Source organism: Rhinopithecus bieti, unplaced genomic scaffold (genome assembly GCF_001698545.2).
Source record: "Rhinopithecus bieti isolate Rb0 unplaced genomic scaffold, ASM169854v2 scaffold_38691, whole genome shotgun sequence".
Classification (NCBI taxonomy): Eukaryota; Metazoa; Chordata; class Mammalia; order Primates; family Cercopithecidae; genus Rhinopithecus; species Rhinopithecus bieti.
Genome location: NW_016816690.1, coordinates 1,005,042 through 1,032,953, shown reverse-complemented (window position 1 = coordinate 1,032,953; position 27,912 = coordinate 1,005,042). Strand labels below are relative to the sequence as shown.

The window sequence follows — 27,912 nt, the reverse complement described above, 5'->3', positions numbered from 1 at the left end:
CCCCTCCTCTCTCTCTCTCTCTTTCTTTCTCCTTCTTTTTTCTTTTTTGATTTTTTTTTTTGAGACGGAGTCTCGCTCTGTTGCCCAGGCTGGAGTGAGTGGTGCGATCTCGGCTCACTACAGGCGCCGCCACCACGCCTGGCTAGTTTTTTTGTATTTTTTTTGGTAGAGACGGGGTTTCACCGTGTTAGCCAGGATGGTCTCGATCTCCTGACCTCATGATCCGCCCGTCTCGGCCTCCCAAAGTGCTGGGATTACAGGCTTGAGCCACCGCGCCCCGTCTCTTTTTTCTTTTTTAATGAGACAGGTTCTCACTCTGTCACCCAGGCTGGAGTGCAGTAGTGTGATCACGGCTCAGTGCAGCCTCTGCCTCCCAGGCTCAGGTGATCCTCCCATCTCAGCCTCCCAAGGAGCTAGGACTACAGGTGCCACCATGCCCGGCTAATTTTTGTATTTTTTTGTAGGGATGGGGTCTTGCTGTGTTGCTCAGGCTGGTCTCGAACTCCTGAGCTCAAGTGATCCACCTACCTTGGCCTCCCAAAGTGCTGGGATTACAGACCTGAGCCTCCCGTGCATAAACAATATACTTCTGCAATGATTTCTTGGTTAATTACCTTCTCCTCCTCGTGCCCCCTCAGCCTAGTACTCTATGCACTTGTCTAGCAAATATTTATGTGCCAAGTGCTGCCTGGGGAGTGGGGAACCAGCAGTGAACAAAGCAGACAGGGACCTGGCTGATGGGGCTTTGTTCCAGGTGCAGGAGGTGCTAAACAGGCACACTTGGTTGGGCAGTGGATAGAGCCATAGCAGCTGTCACCTCAGATGGGCTATCAGGGTGTGCTTTTCTAAGGAGGTGACATTTGAGCAGCAGCCTGAGTGAAGGGACGGAGAAAGCCTTGGGGCTCTCTGGAGGACCCTGGAGAACGTTCCAGGGAAGGTCGCTGGCGAAGTGTGGAGCAAATGAGTTCAAAGAGAAGTCTGGGGCCATTGGATTCCCTGCTAACTACTATGGGAAGCCACTGGAAGATTTTGAACTAAAGAGTGTCAGGACCTGAGTAACACTACACAGGATGACTTTAGCTGCCATAAGTGAGATGGACAATAGAGCTTGGGAACCAGGGGAGCAGCAAAAAGACGGTGAGGAGCTGCCAGTGAGAGATGGGGTGGCTACAGCTGCAAGGTGGTGGAAACTGGGAGGCTTCTAGGTCTGTTTCGAAGGCAGAGCCTACAAGTTTTCCTAATGGGTTAGATGTGGAGGGTGCGGGAAAAAGAGGAGATAAAGACAGTTTCAAAGTTTTTTTTTTTTTCCACCTGAAAATGAAGTAAATTCAGGTGATGTTTACTGTTTACGGGGCAAGTGCAGCTGTCCAGGAATGCAGAAAACAAGGAAAAGTTAAGAAAGTCACTTCCAGAATGAAGAAGGCAAGAGAAAAGGCAGGAGACATCATGGAAAACCAGGCTGTCCCATTTTGTTTCATGGATTCAATGATCTTTTTATATTTTCCTGAGGATGTAAATTACTGTTTTCCCCCAAAGAGTTTTCTTTTATTCCCTGCATCGAGAGAATTACCTCTGGGTTCTTAGCATCTAATTTGTATGTTTTGGTTTGTTTCACATGGGAAGCTTTCATCAAGTGTCCGGTTTCTCCCGGCTGTTGGATCATATTTAAGAATGGGGCTGTGGAGTTCAGAGATGTGTGGGTGCTACTGTAAGGTGATCAGGTGGCAGGCTGGCCTGTTCATTGTAGGGTCACCAGATGTCTGTATTCTGAGGTCTTTGGGACAACTTCTTGCTCGGGTGGATAGGGTGGTGGTGGTGTGACCTGGCTGCCAGTAGTTCAGGACCCAGGCAGGGAAGGGGCTGCGGTTTCACAGGTCACTGGCTTTCAGCACCATACCTCATCCTCTGCTGTGGTCAATGCCCCTGAGTCCAGAGCATCTCATGCCCAATTTCTGCAGAGAATAAACCCCTGGTGTCCTGTGGTGAGGAAGGGGTTAATGAGGCTGGGAAGGGAACCAGGGGGCTCTGAATTGTAACCAGCCTCCCTGCACTCAGCTGTAGCCTCACCTCCACCTCTGCCTTCCCCACTGCCTGCGGGTCCTACCTACACCTTTCAGGGGGGGCTGGGGGTCATCCGGCTTGCTCCTTACATGGACGTTTCCCTCTGTGGCTGCTTTAGTTTTGGCTTCCTTGGCTCCCCTAAGTCAGTTGGTGAGGCCCTAGCCACTTTCCCTGTTCTCAAGTGTGTTGAAGTTTCCCATCTCTGACATCTCTTTATTCTTGTGGGTTTTAAATATTTTATTGACTTTTTTTTTTTTTTTTTTGAGACAGGATCTGGCTTTGTTGCCTAGGCTGGAGTGCAGTGGCATGATCTCTGCTCACTGCAACCTTCCGCTCCCTGGCTCAAGGGATCCTCCCACCTCAGCCTCCCAGTAGCTGGGACTATAGGCATGCACCACCACGCCTGGCTAATTTTAGTGTTTTTTTGTAGAACGGAGTTTCACCACATTGCCCACGCTGGTTTCAAACTCCTGGGCTCAAGTGATCTGCCCACTTCGGCCCCCAAAGATTACAGGCATGAACCACTGCGCCCAGCCTGACATTCTTTTTTTTTTTGAGACAGAGTCTCTCTCTGTTGCCCCGTCTGGAGTGCAGTGGTGTGATCTCTGCTCACTGCAACCTCCACCTCCCAGGTTCAAGCAATCCATGTGCCTCAGCATCCCTAGTAGCTGGGATTACAGGAATCCCCCACCACACCCAGCTAATTTTTGCATTTTTAGTAGAGATGGGGTTTCACCCTGTTGGCCAGGCTGGTCTCAAACTCCTGACCTCTGCTGACCTGATCACCTCGGCCTCCCAAAGTGCTGGGATTACAGACGTGAGCCACTGTGCCTGTCCTCCTGACATTCTTATACATTTAACATTTTTTGGCACTCTTCAATCCTTTGTACAGATTCAGGTTTCCATCTGGGATCATTTTCTTTCCACCTGAAGAACTCCTTTGAACATTTCCTGCACATCTGGCAATAAATTCTTTTAGTATTTGTTTGTCTGCCAACATATTTATTTCTTCTTCAGTTTTGAAGAATATTTTCACTGGGTATAGAATTCTAGGTCAATACCAATCATACTGGATTAGAGGAAAAAAAAATTCTAGGTTGAAAGTTTTGTTTTGTTTTCCCCCCAGCACTTTAAAGATTTCATTATATTGTTTCCTGGCTTGCATGGTTTCTGATGAGAAGAATGTAATATTTCCTGTATTTGTTCTTCCATACATAATGGACCTCATTTCTTTGAATGCTTTTAGGATTTTCTTTTTACCACTAGTTTTCAGCATTTGATTATGATGGACCTTGGTGTAGTTTACTTCGTGTTTGTCTTACTTGGGGTTCATTGAGTTTCTTGGTTCTGTGGCTTTATCTTGGTATTAGTTTCCACAACAAATTACTACAAACTAGGTGGGTTAAAACAACAAATATTTGGCCAGGTTAAGTGGCTCACATCTGTAATCCCAGCACTTTGGGAGGCCGAGGCGGGCAGATCACAAGGTCAGGAGATCGAGACCATCCTGGCTAACACAGTGAAACCCCATCTCTACTAAAAATACAAAAAATGTGGCGGGCGCCTGTAGTCCCAGCTACTGGGGAGGCTGAGGCAGGAGAATGGTGTGAACCCAGGAGGCGGAGCTTGCAGTGAGCCGAGATCACGCCACTGCACTCCAGCCTGGGTGACAGAGTGAGACTCCATCTAAAAAAAAAAATCTCTCTCACAGTTCGGGAGACGTAAGTACAAATTTGAGATGTTGGCAGGGAGGCAGTCCCTCCAAAGGCTCTAGGGAAGAGTCCTGCCTTGTCTCTTTCAGATTCTGGTGACTGGGCCACAACCCTCTTGGCTTGTGGCTGCAGAACTCTAGTCTCTGCCTCCATCTTCACATGGCCTTCTCACCTCTCTGAGTGTCTTAGAAAGACACTTGTCATTGGATTTATGGCCCCCCTGGGTGATCCAGGATTATCTCATCTTGAGATCCTTAATTATGTCTGCAAAGACCCTTTTTTCAAATAAGGTCCCATTCATAGGCTCTGAGGGTCAGAATGTGATGTGGACATGTCTTAGGAGGGGCACCATTCTTCAACCCACCATAGTAGTTTTTATCACATTTAGACAAATTTTGGGCCGGGCGCGGTGGCTCAAGCCTGTAATCCCAGCACTTTGGGAGGCTGAGACGGGCGGATCACGAGGTCAGGAGATCGAGACCATCCTGGCTAATACGGTGAAACCCCGTCTCTACTAAAAATACAAAAAACTAGCCGGGCGAGGTGGCGGGTGCCTGTAGTCCCAGCTACTCGGGAGGCTGAGGCAGGAGAATGGTCGTAAACCCGGGAGGTGGAGCTTCAGTGAGCTGAGATTCTGGCACTGCACTCCAGCCTGGGTGACAGAGGCGAGACTCCGTCTCAAAAAAAAAAAAAAGAAAAAAAGAAAAAAAAAATTTTGGACATTCTTTCTTTTTTGTTTTATTTATTTATTTATTTATTTATTTATTTATTTATTTTGAGATGGAGTCTCCCTCTGTCACCCAAGCTGGAGTGCAGTGGCACGATCTCAGCTCATTGCAACCTCCCTTTCCCAGGTTCAAGCGATTCTCCTGCCTCAGCCTCCAAGTAGCTGGGACTACATGTGCCTACCCTCACGCCTGGCTAATTTTTGTATTTTCAGTAGAAACGGGGTTTCACCATATTGGCCAGGCTGGTGTTGAAGTGACCTTGTGATCCACCCACCTTGGCCTCCCAAAGTGCTGGGATTACAGGCATGAGCCACCATACTGGGTCTGTTTCTTTAAATTTGTCTTATTTGTCCTACTTCTTTATTCCATCCTTTGGGATTCCAATACATATATGTTAGAGTGCTTGATAATGTCTTACAGATTATGAGGCTCCATAGAGGCAGGGTCTTGCTCTGTTGCCCAGGCTGGAGTGCAGTGGCGTGATCATTGCTCACTGCAGCCTCAAACTCCTGGGCTCAAGGGATCCTCCTGCTGCAGCCCCAGAGGAGCTGGGACTACAGCTGCTTGCCACCATGCTCAGCTAATTTAAAAGTGTTTTTTTTTTTTGTTTTTTTTTTTTTCTGTAGAGACAGAGTCTCGCTGTATTGCCCAGGCTGGTCTTAAACTCCTGAACTCAAGCCAACCTCCCGCCTTGGCCTCCAAAAGTGCTGGGACTATAGAAGCCCAGGCAACTTTATTTTCAGTACTATTTTCTCCTCTGTGCTTCAGTTTGGAAAGTTCTATTGCTGTCTTCAAATTCACTGATTTTTAAAATTGTACAGTATCTAATCTGCTGTTATTTTCATTCAGTGAATTTTTCATTTCAGTTACTGTACTTGTCATCTTTAGATGGTCCACTGGCTTTTTTATACCTCTCATTTCTCTCCTCATGAACATCTTTTCATGTTTTCTTTAAACTCTTGAGTATATTGAGCCATCTATCATCTTTATCACTTCTGAGTCTTGTTTCTATGAAATTATTTTTCTCCTGATTATAGATTATATTTTCTTCTTCTTCTTTTTTTTTTTTTTTTTGGAGTCTCACTCCATTGCCCAGGCTGTAGAGCAGCGGCGCCATCTCGGCTCACTGCAAGCTCCGCCTCCCAGGTTCACGCCATTCTCCTGCCTCAGCCTCCTGAGTAGCTGGGACTACAGGCGCCCGCCACCACGCCCAGCTAATTTTTTGTATTTTTAGTAGAGACGGTGTTTCACTGTGTTAGCCAGGATGGTCTCGATCTCCTGACCTCATGATCCACCTGCCTCGGCCTCCCGAAGTGCTGGGATTACAGGCATGAGCCACTGTGCCTGGCTGTATCTAGTAATTTTTAACTGAATGTTGGACATTGTAAATATGACGTTAAGCATCTGGATTTGTTATTGTCCTTTAAAGAGTGTTGGGCTTTGTTCAGGCAGACTAGGTAAATTACTTGCAAATCAGTTTGACCTTTTTGAGGCTTTTTTTTTTTTTTTTTTTTGAGACAGAGTCTTCCTCTGTCACCCAGGCTTGAGTGCAGTGGCCCAGTCTCAGCTCATTGCAGCCTCAACCTCCTGGGCTTAAGGGATCCTCCTGCCTCAGTCACTGAGTAGTTGAGGCTACAGGCACATGCTACCATACCTGGCTAATTTTTTGTATTTTTTGTAGACACGGGGTTTTGCCGTGTTGCCCAGGTTGGTCTTGAACTCCTAGGCTCAAGTGATCTGCCTGCCTCAGCCTCCCGAAGTGCTGGGATTAGAGGCATGAGCCACCATGCCTGGCCTTTGATGCTAACTTTTCTTTTCTTTTCTTTTCTTTTCTTTTTTTGAGATGGAATCTTGCTCTGTTACCGAGGCCAGAGTGCAGTGGTGCAATCTCGGCTCACTGCAACCTTCGCCTCCTGGGTTCAAGTGATTCTCGTACCTCTGCCTCCTGAGTAGCTGGGATTACAGGCACTCATCACCACACCTGGCTAATTTTTTGTATTTTTAGTAGAGATGGGGTTTTGCCATTTGGGCCAGGCTGGTCTTGAACTCCTGACCCCAGGTGAGCTGCCCGCCTCCGCCTCCTAAAGTGCTGGGATTACAAGCATGAGCCACTGCACTCAGCCTGAGGCTAATTTTTAATTTGTTAGAGTGGGTCTAGGTGAGCCTTTTCTCTAGGGATAGTTTAGCTCTACTACTAAGGCATAACCCTTCTGGGGTCTGATTAAATATACTTCTGCACTCTAGGAGGCTGGAGCTTGATTATCTCCCTGCCATTGGTGAGCTCTGAGAATTTACCATTTTATTGTTCCTTTTTGCATAGTATTACTGAGTTTCACTATACATATGTGTAGTTTAGTATCCAGCAAAACTCGAAGAGACCCCTGTGCAGATTTCTGGAGTTTTTTGAGTAGTTTACTCCTTTCCAGAACTGTGCTGTCCTGCAACTTTTAGTACCTTGGCTTCCCTGAACTCCTGTCTCCATCTTCTCAACCCAGGAAGAGCACCATGCTCTGTTCGGGCTTCCCCTCCTTGAATTACAGTCTGGAATGTTCCTCCAGGCAGAAATCCAGGGATATTACAGAGCTCACCTTTTTCATTTTCCTTATTTCAAGGATCACAGTTCTGGACTTCTAAAAACAGTTATTTCTCTTTACGTATATTTTCTATATAGAGTATGTGTGTGTGTGTGTGTGTATTTGAGACAGGGTCTCACTCTTTTACCCAGCCTGGACTGCAAGGTGTGATGGTACCTCACTGCAGCCTCCACCTCCCAAGTTTAAGTGATCCTCCCACCGAGTAGCTCCGAGTAGCTGAAACTACAGGCACAGGCCATCACACCCGGCTAATTGTTTTGTATTTTTGTAGAGATGGGGTTTTGCCATGTTGCCCAGGCTGATCTCGAACTCCTGTGCTCAAGCAATCCTCCAACCTTTGCCTCCCAAAGTGCTGGGATTACAGGGGTGAGCCACTGTGTCCGGCCTTCATATATTTTGCAGCAATAATTTTCTCATTGTTTATGGTGGGAGAGTAATTTCATTTATTATGATAGAAGTCGAAGCCTTTTTATTGGCATTTTAATCAAGTTTTGAGGAGGAGAGGAGGGAGTTACATGCATGTGGTCAGTACACTGTTCTTTTTTTTGGAGATGGAGTTATGTATGCTCTTGTCGCCCAGACTAGAGTGTAATGGTGCGATCTCAGCTCACTGCAACCTCCGCCTCCCGGGTTCAAGCGATTCTCCTGCCTCAGCCTCCTGATTAGTTGGGATTACAGGCACCATGCCTGGCTAATTTTGAATTTTTAGTAGAGATGGGGTATCTCCATGTTGGTCAGGCTGGTCTCAAACTCCCAACCTCAGGTGATCTGCCCGCCTCGGCCTCCCAAAGTGCTGGGATTACAGACGTGAGCCCCCACGTCTGGCCTGTCAGTTCACTGTTCTTAACTAGAAGTCCTAGACTCTTGAAATATATTTAAATACGTTTAAGGCCGGGCTCAGTGGCTCACACCTGTAATCTCAACACTTTGAGAGGCCAAGGCAGGCGAATCATTTGAGGTCAGGAGTTGGAGACCAGCCTTGGCAACATATCAAAACCCCATCTCTACTAAAAATACAAAAATTAACCTGGCATAGTGGCGCCCGCCTGTAATCCCAGCTACTAGGAAGGCTGAGGCACGAGAATTGCTTGAACCTGGGAGGTGGAAGTTGCAGTGAGCCAAGATCGCACCACTGCAGTCTAGCCTGGGTGACACAGTGAGACTCTGTCTCAAAAAACAAACAAACAAACAAACAAAACTTATGTTTAACAAATATGCTTTCTAAGCCAGGTGCAGGAGCCTGTAATCCCAGCTGCTTGGGAGGCTGAAATACGAGGACTGCTCAAGCCTAAGAGTGTGAGACCGGCCTGGGTGACATAGTGTGACCCTGTCTCCATTAAAAAAAAAAAAAAAAGAAGATTTTGTCTGGGCACTGTGGCTCACACCTGTAATCCCAGCACTTTGGGAGCTCGAGCCAGGTGGATCACCTGAGGTCAGGAGTTCAAGACTAGCCTGGCCAGCATGGTGAAAACCCATCTCTACTAAAAATACAAAATACTAGCCAGACGTGGTGGCGAATGTCTGTAATCCCAGCTACTCGGGAGGTTGAAGCAGGAGAATCACTTGAAGCCAGGAGACAGAGGTTGCAGTGAGCGGAGATTGCGCCATTGTACTCCAGCCTAGCCAACAGAGTGAGACTCCATTTCAAAACACACACACACACACACACACACACACACACACACAAAACAAAGCTTTTATCACTTTTATCACACAACAAAAATCTCATGCAATGTAATCATGTTATTCACAAAACTATAGGATTTGTACAAATTTTAATGCATAGTGTCCCACACGCGCAGGACCTGGTTGTGAAACTGTAGGAATCCCGTGGGTTTGTTATTTCATTCCTGTCTATCACTATAACTGTTAAACCTCACGCAATGATAATGTCAGTGATCTAAATTGGTAGCCCTTCCTGAAGGTGGTTTGGGACCCCTAGGGTAGGTCTGGTCCCAGGTGAGCTCCTTGGCCAACAGCCTCTTTGCCACCCCACTTCAGTCCCAGGCTTATTCTTGGCAGGCAGGCCACTGGGCCTTGGAGGAGAGGACCCAACCAGGGGCCCTTGGTGGACAGGAAGGGAGGGAAGGCCCTCCCCCTTCCAGAGTTACTTTCTGTCCTGTCTTCTAAGCCCCTTTCCATCCACCTGACCCCAGCTCATAGTGTCTGTCTTTCCGTTGCCTTGTGAGGTTGGCGAGGCAGAGCAGCCCCAGCAGGGGGTGGGGGCTGCTGTCTGTTCCAGGGCTGTCGGGCTCCGGAGGGCTGTCTCCGAAGTGACTGGGGCTATTATCTTCCACTCCTCCTCCTCCTCCTCCTCCAGGTGGACATTGAGCAGCTGGATCCCCGCGGCCGGACTCCCCTGCACCTGGCCACCACGCTGGGGCACCTTGAGTGTGCCCGTGTGCTCCTGGCGCACGGCGCAGACGTGGGCAGGGAGAATCGCAGCGGCTGGACAGGTGTGCAGCCCTGCTCACCCCGGCCCCACAGCCGGGGCCTCCCCAGCATCATAGACCTATGGTTGGCTGAAGGGTCCTGCCCTGTGACCTTGCCTCCTCCTCCCCCAGTGCTCCAGGAGGCTGTGAGTACGCGGGACCTGGAGCTGGTGCAGCTGGTGCTGCGGTACCGGGACTACCAGCGGGTGGTGAAGCGGCTGGCGGGCATCCCCGTGCTCCTGGAGAAGCTGCGCAAGGTGAGGCCCAGCCTCTCAGCCTCCATGGGAGCCCTTGAGCCCTTCTCCAGTGCAGACTTAGCCTCTCTCCCCTTCGTCCTCCAGGCCCAGGACTTCTACGTGGAGATGAAATGGGAGTTCACTAGCTGGGGTAAGCGGGCTGCAGCAGGTCGCTTCTGGGCTCTCTCGCACTTTAGGTCCTGCACTTGCTCCCTTGCCTGGAATGTGTTCTCACAGCTCTTCCAGTGGCTCTCTCCATCCCTTAGCTCAGCTCAGGGCTACTGCCTCAGCTAGGCCTTTCCAGATTGCCCCAGATACTGTCTTGATTCCAGTATTATTCTCTTCACTGTGTCATGATTTGCTTACTGTATTCATGACCTGCCGCTCCTTGCTAGAAGGTAAGCTCTGAGAAGGCAGGAGTCCTGTCTTTTTCACCGTTGTATTCCCAGTGGCTGGAACACTCAGTAGGTGTTTCATAAATATTTGTTGAAAGAATGGATGAAAGAGTGAGTGAATGAATTAATAAATGGTGGACACTAGGGACTTAGTGGTGACAGAAACACGCCCGTTCCGACCTCAGGTTGCTCTTCTGCGTGAGTATGGTCAACATTGGCCAGGGAGGGGGTTTCGGAGGAGAGGCTGCTCTCTCATCAGTCCCCTCCCCCATTCCTGGCCACATGGATCCCAAACCCCATGCCCTGAGCTGGCCCAGGCTGGGTAGGCCAGACTAGTCAAAGCCACCTCCAACCTCCGCTTCCACCAGTGCCCCTGGTGTCCAAGATCTGCCCTAGTGACACCTACAAAGTGTGGAAGAGCGGCCAGAACCTGAGGGTAGACACCACGCTCCTGGGCTTTGACCACATGACCTGGCAGCGAGGGAACCGCAGCTTTGTCTTCAGGGGCCAAGGTCAGGCAGGCAGGAGGTGGGGCGGGGTGGGGACAATGGGAAGCAGCCCCAGACCACCCCTGAACCCCCTGTGCTGTTCCGTGGCTGGCAGACACAAGCGCTGTGGTCATGGAGATTGACCACGACCGCCGGGTGGTGTACACAGAGACTCTGGCATTGGCTGGGCAGGACCGGGACCTGCTACTGGCTGCTGCTCAGCCCACCGAGGAACAGGTGCTGAGCCGGCTCACCGCGCCTGTCGTCACCACGCAGCTTGACACCAAGAATATCTCCTTTGAGAGGTGGGTGGGCATGGCCTTGGTCAACCTTGACCCAGCCCGGTGGGGGGCCTGCCTCAGCTGGACCACTCTGCTTCCCCAGGAACAAGACTGGCATTCTGGGCTGGCGCAGTGAAAAGACGGAGATGGTGAATGGGTATGAAGCTAAGGTGAGGCTGCAGCTCCCAGCTGCCAGCCCAGCTGCACTCTTGTCTGCAGCAAGCTGTGCAGGGGATTCTGGCCTCCCTTCCCCAGCCCTGGAGGTGCAGAAGCAATGCAGCGTGGTCAAGCACTTATATTTGGGTTCAAGGCACTGCTCTGGTATTTTATATGGATGTATGGATGTATACACAGGGCATGTGCACACGCACACATACACTTAATCCTCACAACAACCCATTCTGGTAGGTGCTGTTCTATTAGTATTCCCATTTTGTGCATGTTGATTGAGTCCTTTCCTTGGCATCCCATTTAGTCTTCACAACAATCCCAGGAAATAGGGATGATTGGTCAATTTTATGATGAGGAAATACAGGCTTAGAGTGGTTCTGTGACCTGTACAAGGTCACACAGCTGCTAAGTGGCAGAGCTGGGGTTCAGATCCTGGCTGGCCTGATCCTAGAGTCAGGCCTTTATCCCTAAAAAGACTTTCTGGCCAGGCGTGGTGGCTCACGCCTGTAATCCCAGCACTTTGGGAGGTCAACATGAGTGGATCACCTGAGGTCAGGAGTTTGAGACCAGCCTGGCTAACATGGTGGAATCCCGTCTCTACTAAAAATACAAAAATTAGCTGGGTGTGGTGGCAGGTGCCTGTAGTCCCAGCTATACGGGAGGCTGAGGCAGGAGAATCACTTGAACCCGGGAGGCGGAGGTTGCAGTGAGCAGAGACTGCACCACAGCACTCCAGCCTGGGCAACAGAGAGAGACTCCATCTAAAAAAAAATAATAATAATAAGGCTCTGCCTGTTACTCTGGGACCCCTATGTTGCCCATGACATGAAAGCAGGACCTAACAAATGCCGTGGGTTTTGTGTGTGGTATCTCCTCTGAAAGCCTCCCCTGCTTCTGTAGGCTGGGAAGGCCTCTGTGCTACCCCCACCAGTGCATGGACCATGCTGTTGTAACTCCATTTTATTGTCTCCTTATAGAGATTGTAAGTCTCAGGAGGGCAGGGATCATGTCTGGCTTGTTTACTGTATCCCTGATGCCTACCTCAATGCCTGGCACAGAAAGGCTCCTCAAAAAATGTTTGTTGAATGAATAAGTGAATGAATGAATGAATGACCTCATATATTATCCAAAAGCCTGGAGCAGAGTCTCTCCAGGACCCTTTGCTACAGGGAGTGATCCCAATGCCCTTGGGGGTAAGACACAGGGTAAGACCAGAACTGCCTATGAGCCCTTTCTTTATCTGTCCCTAGGTGTATGGAGCATCCAACGTGGAGCTCATCACCCGGACACGGACAGAGCATCTTTCAGAACAGCACAAGGGCAAGGTCAAAGGTAATGAGGCAGAGGTGGATGGGGAGAGGTGTTGCAGGATTGCGGGAACCAGCTCCCACTTCAGTGCTTCCATCAGTATCCCCACAGGCATCCTAGCAAGAGCCTGGATGCTTTATTCAGGCCAATAGATTTTAATTCAGGTGCCAAGCCCTAATGATGGATAGTGGCTTCCTAGAGTACTAAGAAGATTCTAAGGACTCATCTGGGTTCAGTGGAGAGGCATGCTGCAAGTGATTACTAATGTCGGTGTTGAATTTGGGAGGGGAGAGAAATGCCATGTATGCCATTTATTGGCCATTCTAGTCCAGTGGGACATATCCTAGTTAGAAAGTCAGGGGACCTTGCCATAGATTCTGTATGCCCATTGATGCCACACCTGATTCTCTGGGTACCAGATACTGTGTCCGAAGTGAAAAAGCATAATTTCTACCTCACAGGGGAACAACATGAAGTCATACCTATGAAAGTGCCTGAAGCAGAGCACACACATGCACATGCACACCCCACAGTGCCATCGAGGTGCCTATGGAAGTGCCTGAAGCAGAACACACACACGCACATGCACACCCCACAACGCCTACCGGGGCAGGCGTTTTACTGTCCAGGGTTACCGAGCTGGAGAGGAGCACTTTTGGAAGTTGCTTCTGAGCCCTGGGCCTACTTTTTACTTTTTTTTTTTTTTTTTTTTTTTTTTGAGACAGAGTCTGGCTCTGTCGCCCAGGCTGGAGTGCAGTGGCCGGATCTCAGCTCACTGCAAGCTCCGCCTCCCGGGTTTACGCCATTCTCCTGCCTCAGCCTCCCGAGTAGCTGGGACTACAGGTGCCCGCCACCTCGCCCGGCTAGTGTTTTGTATTTTCAGTAGAGACGGGGTTTCACCGTGTTAGCCAGGATGGTCTCGATCTCCTGACCTCGTGATCCGCCCGTCTCGGCCTCCCAAAGTGCTGGGATTACAGGCTTGAGACACCGCGCCCGGCCACTTTTTACTGTTTTAAGCTGTGCTCACAGAGGCCCTGGCCCCTGGCCCTTGGAGCCCTCAGTCCTCTTCAGGTGAAGGTGCCTGAGTATGTGGTTGGGTGAGCAGGCCCCACCCCAGGAAGCAGCCTCTTTCCTAGGTCTTGGGTGCTGTCACCTCTGATGAGGTGTCCAGGTGTGTGTGGAGCTACGGTGTCCTCTGAGATGCCACATTTCTTGTAGGCTGTAAGACGCCTCTGCAGTCCTTCCTGGGAATCGCTGAGCAGCACGGGGGCCCCCAAAATGGGGTGAGTGTGTGTAGGGGTACCCATAAGTGGAGGGGTGTGGATGTGGCTCAGGAGGAGGCTTGGGAGGCTTAGCATGGCCCATGTGGACCTCCTTTCCACAATGCCCAAGGCCATGTCAATGCCACACTGGCAGAGGGGACAGCTTGGGGGCCCTGTGACGGCAAATGAGCTGGCCTGGCATCAGGAACTGAGGGGAGCTCCTGGGCCCCTCCCCATGTGGTACAGACCCTGATTACTCAGACTCTGAGCCAAGCCAACCCCACTGCCATCACTGCAGAAGAATACTTCAACCCCAACTTTGAGCTGGGCAACCGTGATATGGGCCGCCCCATGGAACTGACCACCAAGACACAGAAGTGAGGCCCCTGCCGGTGCTGGGAGGGTGGGGGGCTGGGGCTCCAGGAGATGCTGGGAGGCCATGGCTTCCTGCAGTGTCCCTCACCCCTTGGGATCTGGTGGGGGCAGGTTCAAGGCCAAGCTGTGGCTGTGTGAGGAGCATCCCCTGTCCCTGTGTGAGCAGGTGGCCCCCATCATTGACCTCATGGCCGTCAGCAATGCGCTTTTTGCCAAGCTCCGGGACTTCATCACCCTGCGCCTGCCTCCTGGCTTCCCGGTCAAGATTGGTGAGACTGCACCGCCATTTCTCCTGAGCCAGTGGCGGGCGGGCCAGGGTTTAGATGAGGTTGGGGCGGGGCGGGGCTGAGGCTGAGGGTGAGGTGTGAGGGGTTGGGTGGTGGTGCCTGATGGTTTCCTCATCCTCAGAAATCCCGATCTTCCACATCCTCAACGCACGCATCACCTTCGGGAACCTCAACGGCTGTGACGAGCCGGTGCCATCGGTGCGAGGCAGCCCCAGCAGCGAGACGCCTTCCCCAGGCAGCGACTCCTCCAGCGTCAGCAGCTCCAGCTCCACGAGTGAGGCCCCCTCCCCGCGAGAACGCCTGCCCCTCGGCTCTCCCCGGGGTGGGTGGGAGGGGCTTGCCCGGCCGTGCCTGATCCAGCCCCCGCGCCCCCAGCCTCCAGCCGCGGCTGCGAGATCTCCCCGGCGTTGTTCGAGGCCCCGCGCGGCTACAGCGTGATGGGCGGCCAGCGGGAGGCGGCGACCCGGGACGACGATGACGACCTGCTGCAATTCGCCATCCAGCAGAGCCTGCTTGAGGCGGGCAGTGAGTATGACCAGGTGCGTCTCCGCGGGCGCGCGCGTCCACGGGACTGCGGCGCCGCCATGGCTAATGCCCATGCCTTCCCGCAGGTCACCATCTGGGAGGCGCTAACCAACAGCAAGCCTGGCACCCACCCCATGTCCTACGAGGGTCGCCGACAGGACAGGTCAGTGCCCGCTGGGCCGGAGAGAATCCTCCGGAGAGGATCCTGTCTCCCCTAAGCCAGGACACAGCCCGGAGAACCCGTGGGGCCCTCGGCAGGGACCCTTCTGGTATCGGGATGGCTTCTGCCACTACTCTTTCCTGGCTCCAAGGCGGCAGTCAGGGGGCAGGGATCGAGGCCTCACCGCGGCGTTCAGACTCTCCCCAGGCATTGACGGGGAGAACTTGGTAGGGGCTGGGCTCCCCCACGACCAGGTGGGGGCCAGGACGCCGCAGGACTGACGGCCTCCACTAGAGGGTGGTGGCCCTGGGCTGTCCTGGAGCCTCCACGCCGTGTCCTGGCCCCGGCCGGTGGGTGGGTGCGCCCGGGAGCCCGCGACATTCCTTCCCCACCCCCAGGAGTGCCCCGCCCACGCCGCAGCGCCAGCCTGCGCCCCCGGCGTCAGTGCCCAGCCCTCGGTCCAGCTCAGGGCCAGGTTCCAGCGGCCACGTGTTCCGGAGCTACGACGAGCAGCTGCGGCTGGCGATGGAGCTGTCGGCGCAGGAGCAGGAGGAGCGGCGGCGGCGCGCGCGCCAGGAGGAGGAGGAGCTGGAGCGCATCCTTAGGCTCTCACTGACCGAGCAGTAGCGCCCCCTGCCGGGACCCTCGCCTGCGCCACGTGCGCCACGCCCAGGGCCAGGAGCCAGACAAACCTAGGCCTGCGCGCCTGCAGAATGGCTGCTGGAGACTGGAGCCACTGCCTTGCCGGTGCAGCAGCGCAGCAGGCACGGTTCGGGGAGGGATTCGGCATGGCCGCGGGGTACCTTCCCAGGCCAGGGCCCTGGAGGCAGCTGGCACGGCCTGGTTCCCCTGCTTTGCTGTATGCTGATTCCCCAGCCCGCTCCCCTGGGCTCAGATCTGTCCTGGGGCGGAGCCAGGCGGTCCTGAGGGCGAGATGAATCCTTAGAGGAGCGCTGTCCCTATCCCTTGCTCCTTGTGGCCGGTCCGCATTTCTGTTCACTAACCGCACTCCAGGACACTGCCCCTGAAGCCTTTGCATCTCTGCTCTTCACTCCTGGGGGGCAGCTGAGCTCCTCGCGTGCTGTGTCGCTGCTTTGTCCCAGACACAAACCAGCACGTCTAGGGCCCAGCCCCCCCCCGCAACCCCGGCATTTCAGCGTCAAGTGCACTTACCGGGGTACCCGGCTCCCCCAGCCCCCACACCCGTCCTGGGTCTCAGGGTGGTTCCAGCTTCTCCTTGGGCAGCCAGAAGTTGGAGTCCCATCCCCCAAGGCACATTTTTTTTTTTTTTTTGTGATCAGGGAGTGTGTCCAAGGTAGCCCCCTGACCTGGCCAAGCCCTGACTCCCTCATGGTGCCTCAGAGAGTGGGGAGCATATTGGGCTGGGTAAGCACTAGACCTGAGTAGACTGGACACAAAGGGCCCTGGCACCACCCCCACCCCTTCCCACCAGCTGCTGCTAGCCTCTGTGGTTGTACATCCCACTTGCCCCCACACGGAGACTGACTCTAAAACCCTTCATCCAATGGTGCTAACCCCCGGCTCTCCCCTGCCCCACCTCACCCACCCAGAGAAGCACAGACCCCGCTAGGGGCAGGGGCCCACCGCACACCCTTGTCCCGGGCCTTCCCGGCTCAGCCCCTGAGGCTCAGAAGGGACACAAAAAGGGATGGAAGAAAAGAACAAAGAGAAACTGTTCCTCCCACCCCCTTCCCTGATGCCAGGGGCACCAGACTGATTCTGAGGCACAAATAAAAGAGGCTTCAAACCGGAGGCTTTTGCTACCTGACTTTACTGGGGGGAACGCCTACCTTGTGGGTTGGGGTCCTTCTGAACCTCAGAGTGGGGAGAGCGCTAGGGTAAGATACTGCCTGGTGGGCCCTGAGCCCAGGAGTGCATCGCCAGGTCTCCCAGGAGCCTGGGGGTAGCATTTGCAGAGGCTGGGGGTCTTGTTCCCCTCACTCCCACCCATGCAGGAGGCACAGACTGAACGCTTAGTAAAATGTTTCATTCAGTACGTCTTGTTTTTCTGAGAGAGGCAACAGCAGAGGGTTGGCAGTGTGTGTGTATTTGTGATGAACCTAATTCCTCATGCCACTTCTCTCGAGATTTCTCCGCGGGGGCTGCCGCGAGGAAGCCGCCCTCGCCCCTGTCGCTGAAAAGAAGGAAGAGAGCTCTCTACCACAGACCTCTGTGGGTGTAACCACTGGGTCCGGCTCTGCAGCAAACGGGATGTGTATGTGTCTGCAGAACTGGGGTGACGCCCATCTGGTTTACCACTCGGGGTGATGGAAACCAGTGAGCTGATTAGGAGAAGCGCTGTCATTTTCCCCAGCCTGGGGGGACCCATCAAATCGCCACCCATCTGAGGTCAAGCTCAGGCTCCAATGTCCCCAAGCATCGCGTAAATACTAAGCACTTTCCCTGCCCTGGGCAGAGGACAAAGGGGGACACCACCTCGCCGTGCAGTACCATTGCTGGGCCCCCCCCCCAGACCTCCCTAGGCCAGCTCCAGCCGAGTCCTAGACGAGGCGCGCCGTCCAGCCTCCGCCGGACCGACGTGGGTCTCCCCTGTGCTCCAAGAGTTATGGTCTCCCGTGAGGGGCGGAGTTCCCCTTCCAGTCCCGCCCCCGGCCCCAGCCCAAGAGGGCGGGGTCCGGAGTCCGGGACCAATAGCTGGGGCGGGGCCGAGCTTGTGCGCCCCGCCCCGCTCCGCCTGCCTGGCGCGCGGGGCTAGTCCGTGCAGTCCACCAGCTCGCACAGCATGTTCTCCAGAGCCGTGATGCGCTGCTCCTGGGCCTGCACCCGCTCGCGGAGGGCTTTGATCTCCTCCAGCAGCGTCTCCAGGGTGTGCTGCTGCTGGGGCGGAGGACAGAGAGGCCGTGTCGTATAGGGGCGGTAGGGGGAGATGTAGATTGGGCCAGGGTGCAGCAGGGTCGATCTTACCGACAAGGGGGCGTCGCTGGCCGACTGGCTGCGGCGGGGGACGGAGGGCGGGCGCACGTCCAGGATGTTGCGCTTCGTGACCCGGAGCTCGCGGTGCTTCGGAGGCACGTAGCCGTCCCTCAGCGAAATGAGCACGGGATCGGCGTCCTGACCAGATAGCCATTCGTCCGCTTCTAGGGCCGGCTCCGGGCCCGGCGTATCCGGGTACAGATCGTCCTGGAACAGGTCTGACTGCGGGGTTGGGTGGGACAGGGAGACCTGCGTGAGAGGGGTGCGGGGCCTGCTCCGCTCCCTTCCGCCTAGTAGCCCTGCCCAACCCTTCTCCCGGCCCCTCACCTTGCGGGGCACAGTCATGATGATAGGTTCACACTTTCTTTCGTGTAGCTTGTAGAACCTATAAGGGAGCAGGGTTCAGCACCCCCGCAGACTTCCACGTCCTTAACTTCTCCTGTCTAAGACCAAGGGGGTTGGAGGCCAACACTTGCTGCGCGCCTACCATGCATATTGCACATTACACACATTATTGGTTCTGTAGTAAAAGACTGAAGTTGAGAATGTAAGGCTAGTGAGCGGTGGATCTGGCACTGAAACAGAACTGTCTTATCCCCCTTTCCCCCTTTTCCAAAGAGCTGCATTACTGGGGAAGCCCCGTGGCTAGGACCCGACGTGAGTGGGGGACAGAGGCGGGCAGGTGTTCGGGAGGGGCCAAGGCCGCTGACCGGGCGATCTCACACTTGCTGACATCCAGTCCCCTTTTGGGCATGAAACCCATGCCACGCTGCGGCTCTTTGCTGCTGAACGTGTTCAGGTAGTGCACGAAAGGCGGCTCGTCGGTAATCTCAAAGTACCGAATGCTGCTGTCGCCCTGCAAAACCAGTCGGTTCAGGGGCGCGCCCGGACAAGGCCCTCCATATCTCCATCCAGCCCCGTGTTCTCCCTGCCCGGCCGTGAGCACCTTGCCACACAGGTAGACGATGCTGGAGTCGGGATCGTAAAAGGGCAATAGGACCCCGTTGCTTGTGTCCATCTCCTGCAGTGCCACTGGCTCCTCGAAGTTGTTCTGCCCGAGTACAGGAGGCGTGACCAGCCCTGCCCCACCCTCCCGTGCTACTTCGGGACCCCCAGAAGCTCCTTTACGGTTCCTGGCCTTCCCAGACCGTATGCCCCAAACCTCTAGTGACCAGAGTTGTAGGCCCCTCCCCTGGGCACATCTCTCCTCCTCCCCTGCGCACATCCCTCCTCCTCCCCGGCACATATACCCGCTGCGCGCCGCATGCAGTCACAGCAAACCACCCCCAGGGACTCGGCATCACCAGGTGGGGGCGCCAGCGCAGGATCCTTCACGCGACGCAGCAAAACTGGGCAGAGGGGTGGGTGTGAGAATGGCAGGCGCTGCAGGGGTGGCAGCAGCCTTCAGTCCTGTCCAGGTGGGCATGCCCTGCGGGTGGGGGGCGCCTGGCCACTCTCCCGTGATGCCAGTCCCCGGGGCACACACCCCAAGCCTCCAGCTGCGTTACCGGGTCCCACAGGCCCAGCTCTCGCTGGCTCATGCGGGTGAAGCCGGTGGTGAAGATATGGCCCTGTCGCGTGAAGACGGCCCGCATGGGCCTCATCCCCTCGTGGGCCGCAAACCTCTCCTGGGGGGAGGGGGAGACAGGGAGGGACATCACCCAGCCGCCTGCTCTGAGGAGCATGGAGGGACGAACAACCAGCTTGCTGACTTGGGTGTCCGGGGTGGAGGAGCGGAGGCGGGGAAGAGACAAAAAGGGCCTAAGCATTCAGCTTCCTGCGGGGCCACGGCTGGCCCCTGACCTGGAGAGCATCCGGGCCTGGAGAGAGCAGGAAGCACGCGGCTCTCAGCCGATCTCAGCTCCCTGCTCAGCTCGGGCCTCTTGGGCGCCAGCCACAGCCCGGGAAGGCGCTCCTGGCTGACCCAGCGAAGGAGCGAGCTAGCGCGCACGGCGCGGCCTGGCCTACCGGGTCCCAGAGCGCGAGCTGCCGCTCACTCATCCTGCTGAAGCCGGTGCTGAGCAGCTTCCCGTCTGCGGTGAAGACAGCCCGCAGCGGGCGGGCGCCCTCGTGAGGCCGGGCTCTCTCCTGCTCACGGGGTTAGTGGGTTAGAGCGCCCGCGCGCCCGCCCGACCGCGCTCGGCGCTTGTGCTCCACGCAGACATGCAAGCGGCCCACGCACCCGCACCCCAGGTTAGACTGAGGCCGGCGAGGCCAGAGCCTCCGCCCACCCAGGGCACCCGGCTGGGATAAGCAACGTGCGAGGGTTGCCCCCCATCCCCCGCCCAGCGGGTCCACAAGGAGAAAGGGCCAGCCCTCCAGCCAGTGTCAGGCCCCAGACCCTGGAAGATGCGTCTGGGTGCCGGCTGAGAGGAGAGGGGTCCGGGAGCTCAGGTTTCATGCAGGTTCTGGTGGGAGGGTGGAGTTTCCAGCTTCTCCCCTCCTCAATCCCAAAGCGAGGAGCCCATTTCTGAGCTTCTGAGATGCAAGGGAGGGGAGGGAACAGGAGCCCGGCAGAGAATTGCAGGCTGGGGGCTTACTTAGGGCAGAGACCTGTGGTTGCAGAGACGGGGGAAGAGGGCTAGTCTCTGGAGCAGGGATGCGACAGGTGAAAGCCAGGACCAGGGGCTCAGATAATGGTGGGTACAAGGTGCTGACAGCCGGCCACTGGTCAGGGGATGCTGGGGAGTGGCTAGGCCAGGCACTCACCGCCACCACTTGGCCTTTTCTGGGGTCAATGATGCGCAAGGTCTTGTCCTTGCAGGTGGTGGCTAGCAGGCTACCGTTGCTGTTCCAGCACACACTGTGGATGACGTCTGGGTGCATATCATCCAGGCTCAGCAGCACCTCCCCGGTGCCCACATTCCAGATGATGATCATATTGTCACCACCTGCCCAGAGTGGCCAGGCATGGTCACCTGGGTCCCGCCTTTGCCACCACCCACCCATCTAAGGGGGACCCCTCCCTCGCCCCCAGACCTGCACTGAGCAGGACATTCCTGGCAGTAGGGTGCCAGGAGAGGATGCCCACACGCTTGGAGTGGCCCTCAAGTGTGATGATAGGTTCCGTAATGTTGCGCATGGGGGTATAGTCTGGAATCTGCCACACCTGGGTAGGAAGAAAACGCATAAGGTAGGTGGAATGAGGAGCCACCGTGTCCCTCCACTCCTTCCCTACCGGCTCTCTTGAGTGGTAAGGGTCAAATGCAGGGCAAGATGCGGTGGCGCATGCCTAGGGCAGAAGCAGCTGAGAGCCAGGAGGGGGCACTGCCAGCTCTCCAGAGACCTCCCATTCACTCCAGCAGGGAGACTTCAGAGCACTGCCCTGCTGCTCTGCAGGCACCACGTTGGTTGGCCATGGCTATAATTAGTCCTAAGCAGGGCATCCTGGGAAGGGGTAGGCATGTAGCTAAAAATAGTCTGGGAGCTGGGCAGGGCAGGGCTCTGGGACCCAGCACCTCCCTTATTACCACCCTTAGCACCTTCCCCAGCACAGGTGAGGCAGCCTTCCCCGCTCCCCTGCTCAACTGCCCAGCAGTAGCCCCCTGGTTCCTACCATGATGGCGGTGTCGTCTGAGGCACTGGCGATGACATTGTCATTGTGTGGACACCAGTCAATATCCAGCACAGGGGCAGTGTGCCCAGTGACCAGTGGGTAGTTCTTATCCACTCGCCCTGTCTGAGGGGTTAGAGAGGAAGATGTGGGACTACACTCCTGTGTGTTTTTTGGGGGGTGGGTAGCAGATCTGCTTACACCTCAATTCCCTATTATCTATTTTCTTTTTGCAGATCCCTCTCCACATTTCTAACCCCATCCAGTCCACTTGCTGCACTTTACTGAAGGCAGAGTTGAAATAGTTTAATATTAGGGACTCTGACACAGAGAGGTAAGATGGCCTCACCAAGGACACACAAGAAGATACTCATAGAGCTGAGATTTGAACTTTCCAGTCCAGTGCGCTTCCAAAGACACCTACTTGGAGGAGGCTGTTCTTCAGCCTGTTCTCCTATTGAAATGTCTGTGGGAATCTCCTGGTGGAAGAGGTCAAAGTGAGGTAATAGTGTAGTGCTGGACAGCCCTTTCCTGGCTCCCTTGGCAGATCTCTTCCTTGTGAACCACTTTCACCTTGGAACCACAAGCAGCAAGCAGTCCTGGTGCCTACTATCCCCAAATGGGAGCTGGGGGCCCACCTATTTTTTGGTCTTCACAGGCTGCTTGTGGGGGTTCTGAGACTTCTGCAGGGACAGGCATTGGTCCAGACCAGGCAGTGGGGGAGAGGGTGGCTATGTGGTACTGAAAGAGCAGACATATTGGGGAGGAGGCAGCTCCAGCTGAAATTTGAGCCCTGGGGCCTGTGTCCCAGGATGGTGTCTGCATTGTCTGGGGTGAGTCACTGGCTTTGTCAGGCCTCTTCCTGACCCTGCCACCTGTGGAGCCTCCCCTAACAAGGTGTAGGGGCCAGAATCCAGGTCAGGGTCATACCTTGGGGGTGGGGGGGAGTCATCCTTGGGATGTGGATGGCCAAGGGGCTTAAGATTATGAAGCTAACATGGCAGTCATTGCCTGGTCCCCATCCTAAGGGTAAGGAGGGCTCTGGCCTCATGTATCATGTTCCCCTTCCTTTCCCTTCCCTTTCTTTCTACTTCACTGCAAGAGTCCTTGGAGGTAACCAGGGACTCTTTGGATAGAGCCTGACCCTGTCCTCAGTTTGCTGCTCTGAGATGTGACTTAATCAAATGGTCATCTTGGGCTAGGGAGGAGGTTTTCCACACCCAAAACATGAGGGGATGCGGCATTAGGAGAGGCAGTGATGGAATCTGGCCAGGCTTGGCTGCGCTGTGTCCCAACCATCTTCTGTCACCCGGCTCCCCTCCTGGTCCCTGCTGGGAATGGGGTGGTGCATGGAGAGGTGGGAGGGCTAGGGAGTGGGAGTAGGCCACCCTGATGTTAGGGTGGGGTGGGGTGGCCTCCCCTCTGGTCCTTGAGGGCTTGGGGAATAGGGAGGAGACAATCCACACAGACACTTCTCCTGACTGTGGAATGCAACTAGGTGAGAACACAGGCTGCCTCGGGAGTTCCCAGGGGCCCCAGCCAGCGTCCTCCCACTTGCTTCCTTTCCCTGGTCTCTCACCTTGGCCAGAGGCAGGACGATGAAGGCACCGCCGCCTCCAGCCTCCACAATAATGGCCAGGAATTTGGGGTTGACGGCACAGAAGGAGCTGTCCCATGTGACCTTGGACACACGGATGTCCTCATAGGCCTGGTCGGCCTTTGCTGCCTGCCCAAACACATGGCGGAACTTGCTTTGCCGAACCACACGTCTGCTCATAGCTGCGGGCAGAGAGGTAGGATCTCAGTGCCCAGAAATGCCTTTGGTCCTTAGTCCTGTGAGCTGTGGGAGGGAGGAGGAGTGGAGGGGTGGCTGATGACAAGGGTTATGTGGCCAGGAGTCAGGTATAAGTCCATATAGTGTCTGGTCCTAGAAGCAGGGAGCTTTCTTCAAGGTGGTCAGAGTATGGGAAAGTTATTTTGCTGTGTAAAATGCTGTTTACTGTAAGGGGCTAGGATTTGGGGCCTGACTTCTCCATAGAGACCCAGGCTGAGGGGACTGTGGAGCCTAACGGACTGAAAGCTTTCTGGACGTTGGAATGTTTTTAGGAGGAGCCTCAATGCCACACTGCCCGCTCCCCATCCCCACCCCCCACCCCAGCTCCGACAGTCTTGATGAGCATCTCTTCAGGGAAGTGATTGTAGCTCCCAGAGGCACCCTGTCCAGAAGCAGAGGCCTTGACCATTGGATCTTGGCTTAAAGCCAGGTATGGGGCCAGGACTGCACCACCACAGGATCCCGAACTCGCATCTCTGGAATAGTTCAGGCAGATGGGGTTTTGCCTTTTTCTAAAACTCTGCCAAGGGGGAAGTTCCTCCTGTCAGCCAACCTGAGTCCTTTCTGCTACTGTTTTCATCCCATGCCTTGTGGGTGGACGGGTGGCAGCACAGAGTGAGGTGGGTCCCTCTTCTCCCACTCCTCTCTGCACTGGCTTCTCCAGGGAGCCCTGATCATGGTCTTCTGGCTTTTGCCTACCATACGCTTGTCTGGTTTCTCCTCTGGGTCCCCTGCCCTGGTTGGGCCTTCTTCCTAGTGAACTCTTCTAGGGGTGGGATCCTCAACCCCATCCTCCACCCCTGCCCCCTCCGCGGCCAGGCCAGATTTGCAGGGATGGGGAGGGTGTGGTGCCTTTTCTCCAGCTAGGGCCTCTCTAAAGGACACACTGAGTACTCCCAAAGCCCCAGCCAGTGGCTCCTGCCCCACCCAGCCCCAGCATCCGCGTGCCCTTCAAGGCGCGTCTGCGGCCCCGAGCCTGAGGCCCGGCCTCCCCGCACCCTTCTCCAGCCTCCTGCCCCAGCACTGCGTTCTTGCGAGACGAGGTGTCTGCGCCCTCCGGGAGCGCTGGCCAAATATAGACACCACGTCCACCCAACCCGAAACCGAATTTGGCGGCGCGGGGGGAGGGGGCGCAGACCTCCGCCCCTCAGGGACCCTGCCCGCTCTGCCGGCTGCGGTGGCGGCCGCGTGTGGGGGGCTGGGTACCTGGTCCTGAGCGGGCTGCGGGGCGCTCACGCTGCGAATCCTCTGCGGAGGGGGCCCGAGTGCGTAGGGGGCCGAAGAAGGCGTCAGGGCGAAGGATCTGGCTCTCCGGGTGTCCGTAGTATCTGGGACCCGGGTGTCCGGCTCCGCACTCAGGCCGCTGCCTGCGGCTCTCCAGGGCCCGGCGCCGCTGCAGCCCCAGCTGCTGCTGCCATCAACCTGAGGGGGTGGGGACTAGCTTAGGGGCGGGGCCAGAACCAAAGTTGCCCCGCCCCCTCTAGCGGCGGGAAAGTCGAGCGCCCCCGACTGCACTCCCAGCTTCCGCCGGCCTCGGAGAAGCAAGAAAAGTAAGTGTGCCGCTGTGTGCTGGGTACGCACGCTCCTTCCCTCCTTCCGTGACTCCTGGGTAAGCTGGGGAGGCTCGGGTTCGCAGACCCAGAGCAGGACGCTTGGAGAGGGAACCGGCGAGGGGGCGTGCGCCCCTAGAGCCGGCAGCCGTGCGAGATCAGGTGCCTCCGCCCGCATTCCAGCCGCAATCGCGCTCCCAATTTAGCTGTCCCGACCGGCCAGGGCTGCGGGACTGCACGTCCAGGCCTCCCTGGGGGAAAGAGGCCCTAGAGGATGAGGTCCCAGGCTGATCCTGATCTAGGGCAAGTGCGAGGGCGCCCGACACGGGGCTGTGAATGTTATTGTTATGAATGGCAATAGCGATCATTTGAGAAACCTAAAATGCTGGCTGTGTGCTAGGCATTTCACCCCATTAGAGGGGATTCCATGGAGCAGGGCAGGAAGGAGCTGAAAGACCAAGGAGAGGACCGAGTGTAAAGTGAACCCACCTTGACGCTCCCTCCCCTCCAGATGCCGGGGGAAGAGGCTGGCACAGGTCTCTAGTCACATTTTAGGGGTCAGAGAAGCCAGCCCAGAGGCCAGACCCCTAATGTTTTCTGGGCCTTGTTTGAATTGGTGCCCGACTGTGTTCCAGGTTAGCTTCTCCCATATCCCCCAATACTCACAGAACTGAATGCTGACCGAGGTCAAGGAGATTAAAGGTAAACTGATCAAAATACAGCCAGTGAAGACCAACCAGTCCCGTAGCTCCAGTCTACCTAGTGTCTTCACATTGTCTGGATTTCTTCCCTTGGATCATAGGGGCATCTGGGACCAGTTATTCCTTCCCACTCTCCAGGGCACACCTGGGAGCGAGTGAATGGAACACAGCCTTCCGGAGGGCAGATACCAGCACTGGGGAGAAAGGGAGGGAAGGTGGTAGAAACCATGAAGGGCCCCACAAGGCTCCTTTGTTTCTCGGGAAGAGTCCAGGTGGCTTGTAGGGATAGAATCAAATCAAGAGTCAGTGGCTTGTAGGGGAACAGAATAAAAAACTGTTGCGAGTGCTCCAGAAATAACTCCTGGCATAGGGGTGCGGGGACAGGGTATGAGGGTACATGAGTCATCTCTCTTTTACCTAAAGATTCCAGGCACATGATTAGGAGGAAAATACCTGAGTGACTCAGTTGCTCCTTTACAACAATAACCCATGCTTATGTGCTAGGCACTGGCACTGTTCTAAGGGCTTTATACGTATTAATTTCATACTCTTAACAATCCTCTAGGCTGGTCGCGGGTGGCTAATGCCTGTACTCCCAGCACTTCGGGAGGCTGAGGCAGGTGGATCACCTGAGGTCAGGAGTTTGAGACCAGCCTGGCCAACATGGCAAAACCCCATCTGTACTAAAAATACAAAAATTAGCCAGGTGTGGTGGTGCACACCTGTAATCCCAGCTACTCAGGAGGCTGAGACACAAGAATTGCTTGAACTTGCGAGGCGGAGGTTGCAGTGAGCTGAGATCGTGCCACTGCACTCCAGCCTGGGTGACAGAGTGGGACTCTGTCTCAAAACACACACACACACAAACAAAAAACAATCCTCTAAGGTGGGTACTGTTATTATCCCTATTTAACAGTTGAGGAAATGGAGCCACAAAGAGGTTAGGTGACTTACCCATCACAACCTCAACAGGTAGTTGATGTAGCTATGATTCTTACCCACGTGGTCTGGCATCTGGTCCATGCCTTTCAGCAGCATGCATTTCTATCTCTCCCTGAAGGACAGTGCCACTTTATCTCACAAGTGCTGAGCTAAAGCATAACAGAGTTTATACTGTGTGGCACAGAGGGAAGGATGCCTGGAATGAATTAAAAAACTGGTTCCAGTCCTGGCTCAATCGCCGTATTTTTACAGCTCTCTGAAAAGGATTGGGTCAGATTCTTTCCAACTCTGCGCCACTCCTTAGCAGAGTAGGGATTTTATGTGCTGCCTCCTCTGAAATGGCATTTCCCCTACCCTACCCTCCTTCTCTTTAAAGAGAACAGGAGACTCCCTTCTAGAGTGAAGGGCTTGGGATTAGGAAGCAGGAATCCTTCCATGCATGCTCCCTTCAGTTCCATCATCTAGGAAGGGCGGTGCTTTCTGAGTACAGTGATTCAGATATTTGCTTGGGCCTGGTGTAGCTTGGCCCTGCCCTCTAGCCTTCTTCTGGCTGCCAAGGCCTGGCAGAGCTGGGAGTGGGCAGAGTTAAGGCAAGAAGAACCAATCAAGGAAAGGAGCTACTTGGGCTTCGTGCCTCCCGTTTGAACTGTTAGCTTTGAACGGCAATCCATAGAAGACAGTCATAGATTTCATCTTTTAGGAAGCCATTTTCTGGATGAGGTAGCTGGCAACTTAGCCATGATTTGGTCCATCTGCTTTGGCTAGAAAATCAAGACTGAGCTTATCTAGATTGGTCAGGGATCCCAGGGATCCTTAGAATATTTTGTGAAAGCCCTTACCTTCACCATCATGCACTCCAGCTAAAGACCAGCACTGTGCCCCTCCCACTTGATATGGATGATTCAGGATGAAGCAGGCTGACTTTAGTTCAAAGCAGTTTTTCTCTTTTGGTGGGGGGAGCGGGGGAAACTTCAGCAAATTTTGTTAGCAATTGGGAACTGGAAACTGAGCTCTTCCTAGATGATAGCCCTGCCTTGTATGTGATGAATGGCACCACTAAATATCTCAAGATGTTCATGTCCCGTTTTTAGAAATTTTCAGTGGGCTGAGGTGTTTCATTTATTTTGGGGCTCAGCTCTCTCTTCAGGGTGACACGATTGGGATCAATCATTGAAAACTACAGCTGTTCACTGTGTTTCCTCTTCTGACCCTCCCTCTTTCTCCAGCACCTCCCTCCTTTATTGCATCTGATGAAGTACACGTTTCATCTTCAAAATAAAATTTATTCAATCTGTAACAAGAACATTGAATCTGCACATTTGCGCACAAGTTCACATTTAAAACAGCGGAGCACATCAGTAA

At 54.7% G+C, this 27,912-nt stretch overlaps 2 protein-coding genes across 10 annotated transcripts in view; one reads left to right on the top strand and one right to left on the bottom strand.

The window, feature by feature from the left end:
• Positions 1 to 16,788, top strand: part of ANKRD13B (ankyrin repeat domain 13B) — a 29,261-nt gene extending 12,473 nt beyond the window's left edge. For 4 of the 7 annotated variants that reach the window (XM_017855098.1, XM_017855096.1, XM_017855102.1 and 1 more), the window contains exons 2-15: positions 9,416 to 9,551; positions 9,660 to 9,784; positions 9,869 to 9,914; positions 10,527 to 10,670; positions 10,762 to 10,951; positions 11,031 to 11,097; positions 12,349 to 12,430; positions 13,625 to 13,689; positions 13,915 to 14,045; positions 14,122 to 14,312; positions 14,452 to 14,604; positions 14,706 to 14,869; positions 14,942 to 15,018; positions 15,414 to 16,788. In XM_017855098.1, coding sequence (XP_017710587.1) covers positions 9,890 to 9,914; positions 10,527 to 10,670; positions 10,762 to 10,951; positions 11,031 to 11,097; positions 12,349 to 12,430; positions 13,625 to 13,689; positions 13,915 to 14,045; positions 14,122 to 14,312; positions 14,452 to 14,604; positions 14,706 to 14,869; positions 14,942 to 15,018; positions 15,414 to 15,642 — 1,518 coding nt within the window. In that variant the 5' untranslated portion in view covers positions 9,416 to 9,551; positions 9,660 to 9,784; positions 9,869 to 9,889 and the 3' untranslated portion in view covers positions 15,643 to 16,788. Of the gene's footprint in view, positions 1 to 8,693; positions 8,727 to 9,415; positions 9,552 to 9,659; positions 9,785 to 9,868; positions 9,915 to 10,526; positions 10,671 to 10,761; positions 10,952 to 11,030; positions 11,098 to 12,348; positions 12,431 to 13,624; positions 13,690 to 13,914; positions 14,046 to 14,121; positions 14,313 to 14,451; positions 14,605 to 14,705; positions 14,870 to 14,941; positions 15,019 to 15,413 lie in introns of those variants that run through there. The other 3 variants (XM_017855103.1, XM_017855097.1, XM_017855099.1) reach the window with 3 other exon arrangements.
• Positions 16,789 to 25,702, bottom strand: CORO6 (coronin 6). 3 transcript variants are annotated; one of them, XM_017855104.1, is made up of 12 exons: positions 25,574 to 25,702; positions 24,564 to 24,779; positions 23,103 to 23,363; positions 21,527 to 21,649; positions 20,950 to 21,079; positions 20,680 to 20,861; positions 19,479 to 19,598; positions 18,917 to 19,021; positions 18,681 to 18,826; positions 18,298 to 18,355; positions 17,962 to 18,192; positions 16,789 to 17,874 (listed from the first exon to the last, which is right to left on the bottom strand). In XM_017855104.1, exons 3-12 carry the CDS (start codon positions 23,298 to 23,300, stop codon positions 17,749 to 17,751), a joined length of 1,419 nt encoding a protein of 472 aa, XP_017710593.1. In that variant the 5' UTR covers positions 23,301 to 23,363; positions 24,564 to 24,779; positions 25,574 to 25,702; the 3' UTR covers positions 16,789 to 17,748. The 3 variants fall into 3 exon arrangements, with proteins under 3 accessions (XP_017710593.1, XP_017710594.1, XP_017710595.1); XM_017855105.1 differs by having other exon boundaries at positions 23,103 to 23,302; XM_017855106.1 differs by having other exon boundaries at positions 16,789 to 17,871; positions 25,574 to 25,688.
• Between the last annotated feature and the right edge of the window lie 2,210 nt (positions 25,703 to 27,912).

Coding starts and splice junctions, on each gene's coding strand:
- CORO6 (XM_017855104.1), bottom strand. CDS start 23,300: ATGAGCAGACGTGTGGTTCGGCAAAGCAAGTTCCGCCATGTGTTTGGG. Junction 18,827..18,916: donor TCGTCTACCTGTGTGGCAAG/GTGCTCACGGCC, acceptor CTGGTTTTGCAG/GGCGACAGCAGCATTCGGTA. Junction 17,875..17,961: donor CCAGCGACGCCCCCTTGTCG/GTAAGATCGACC, acceptor CCTCCGCCCCAG/CAGCAGCACACCCTGGAGAC.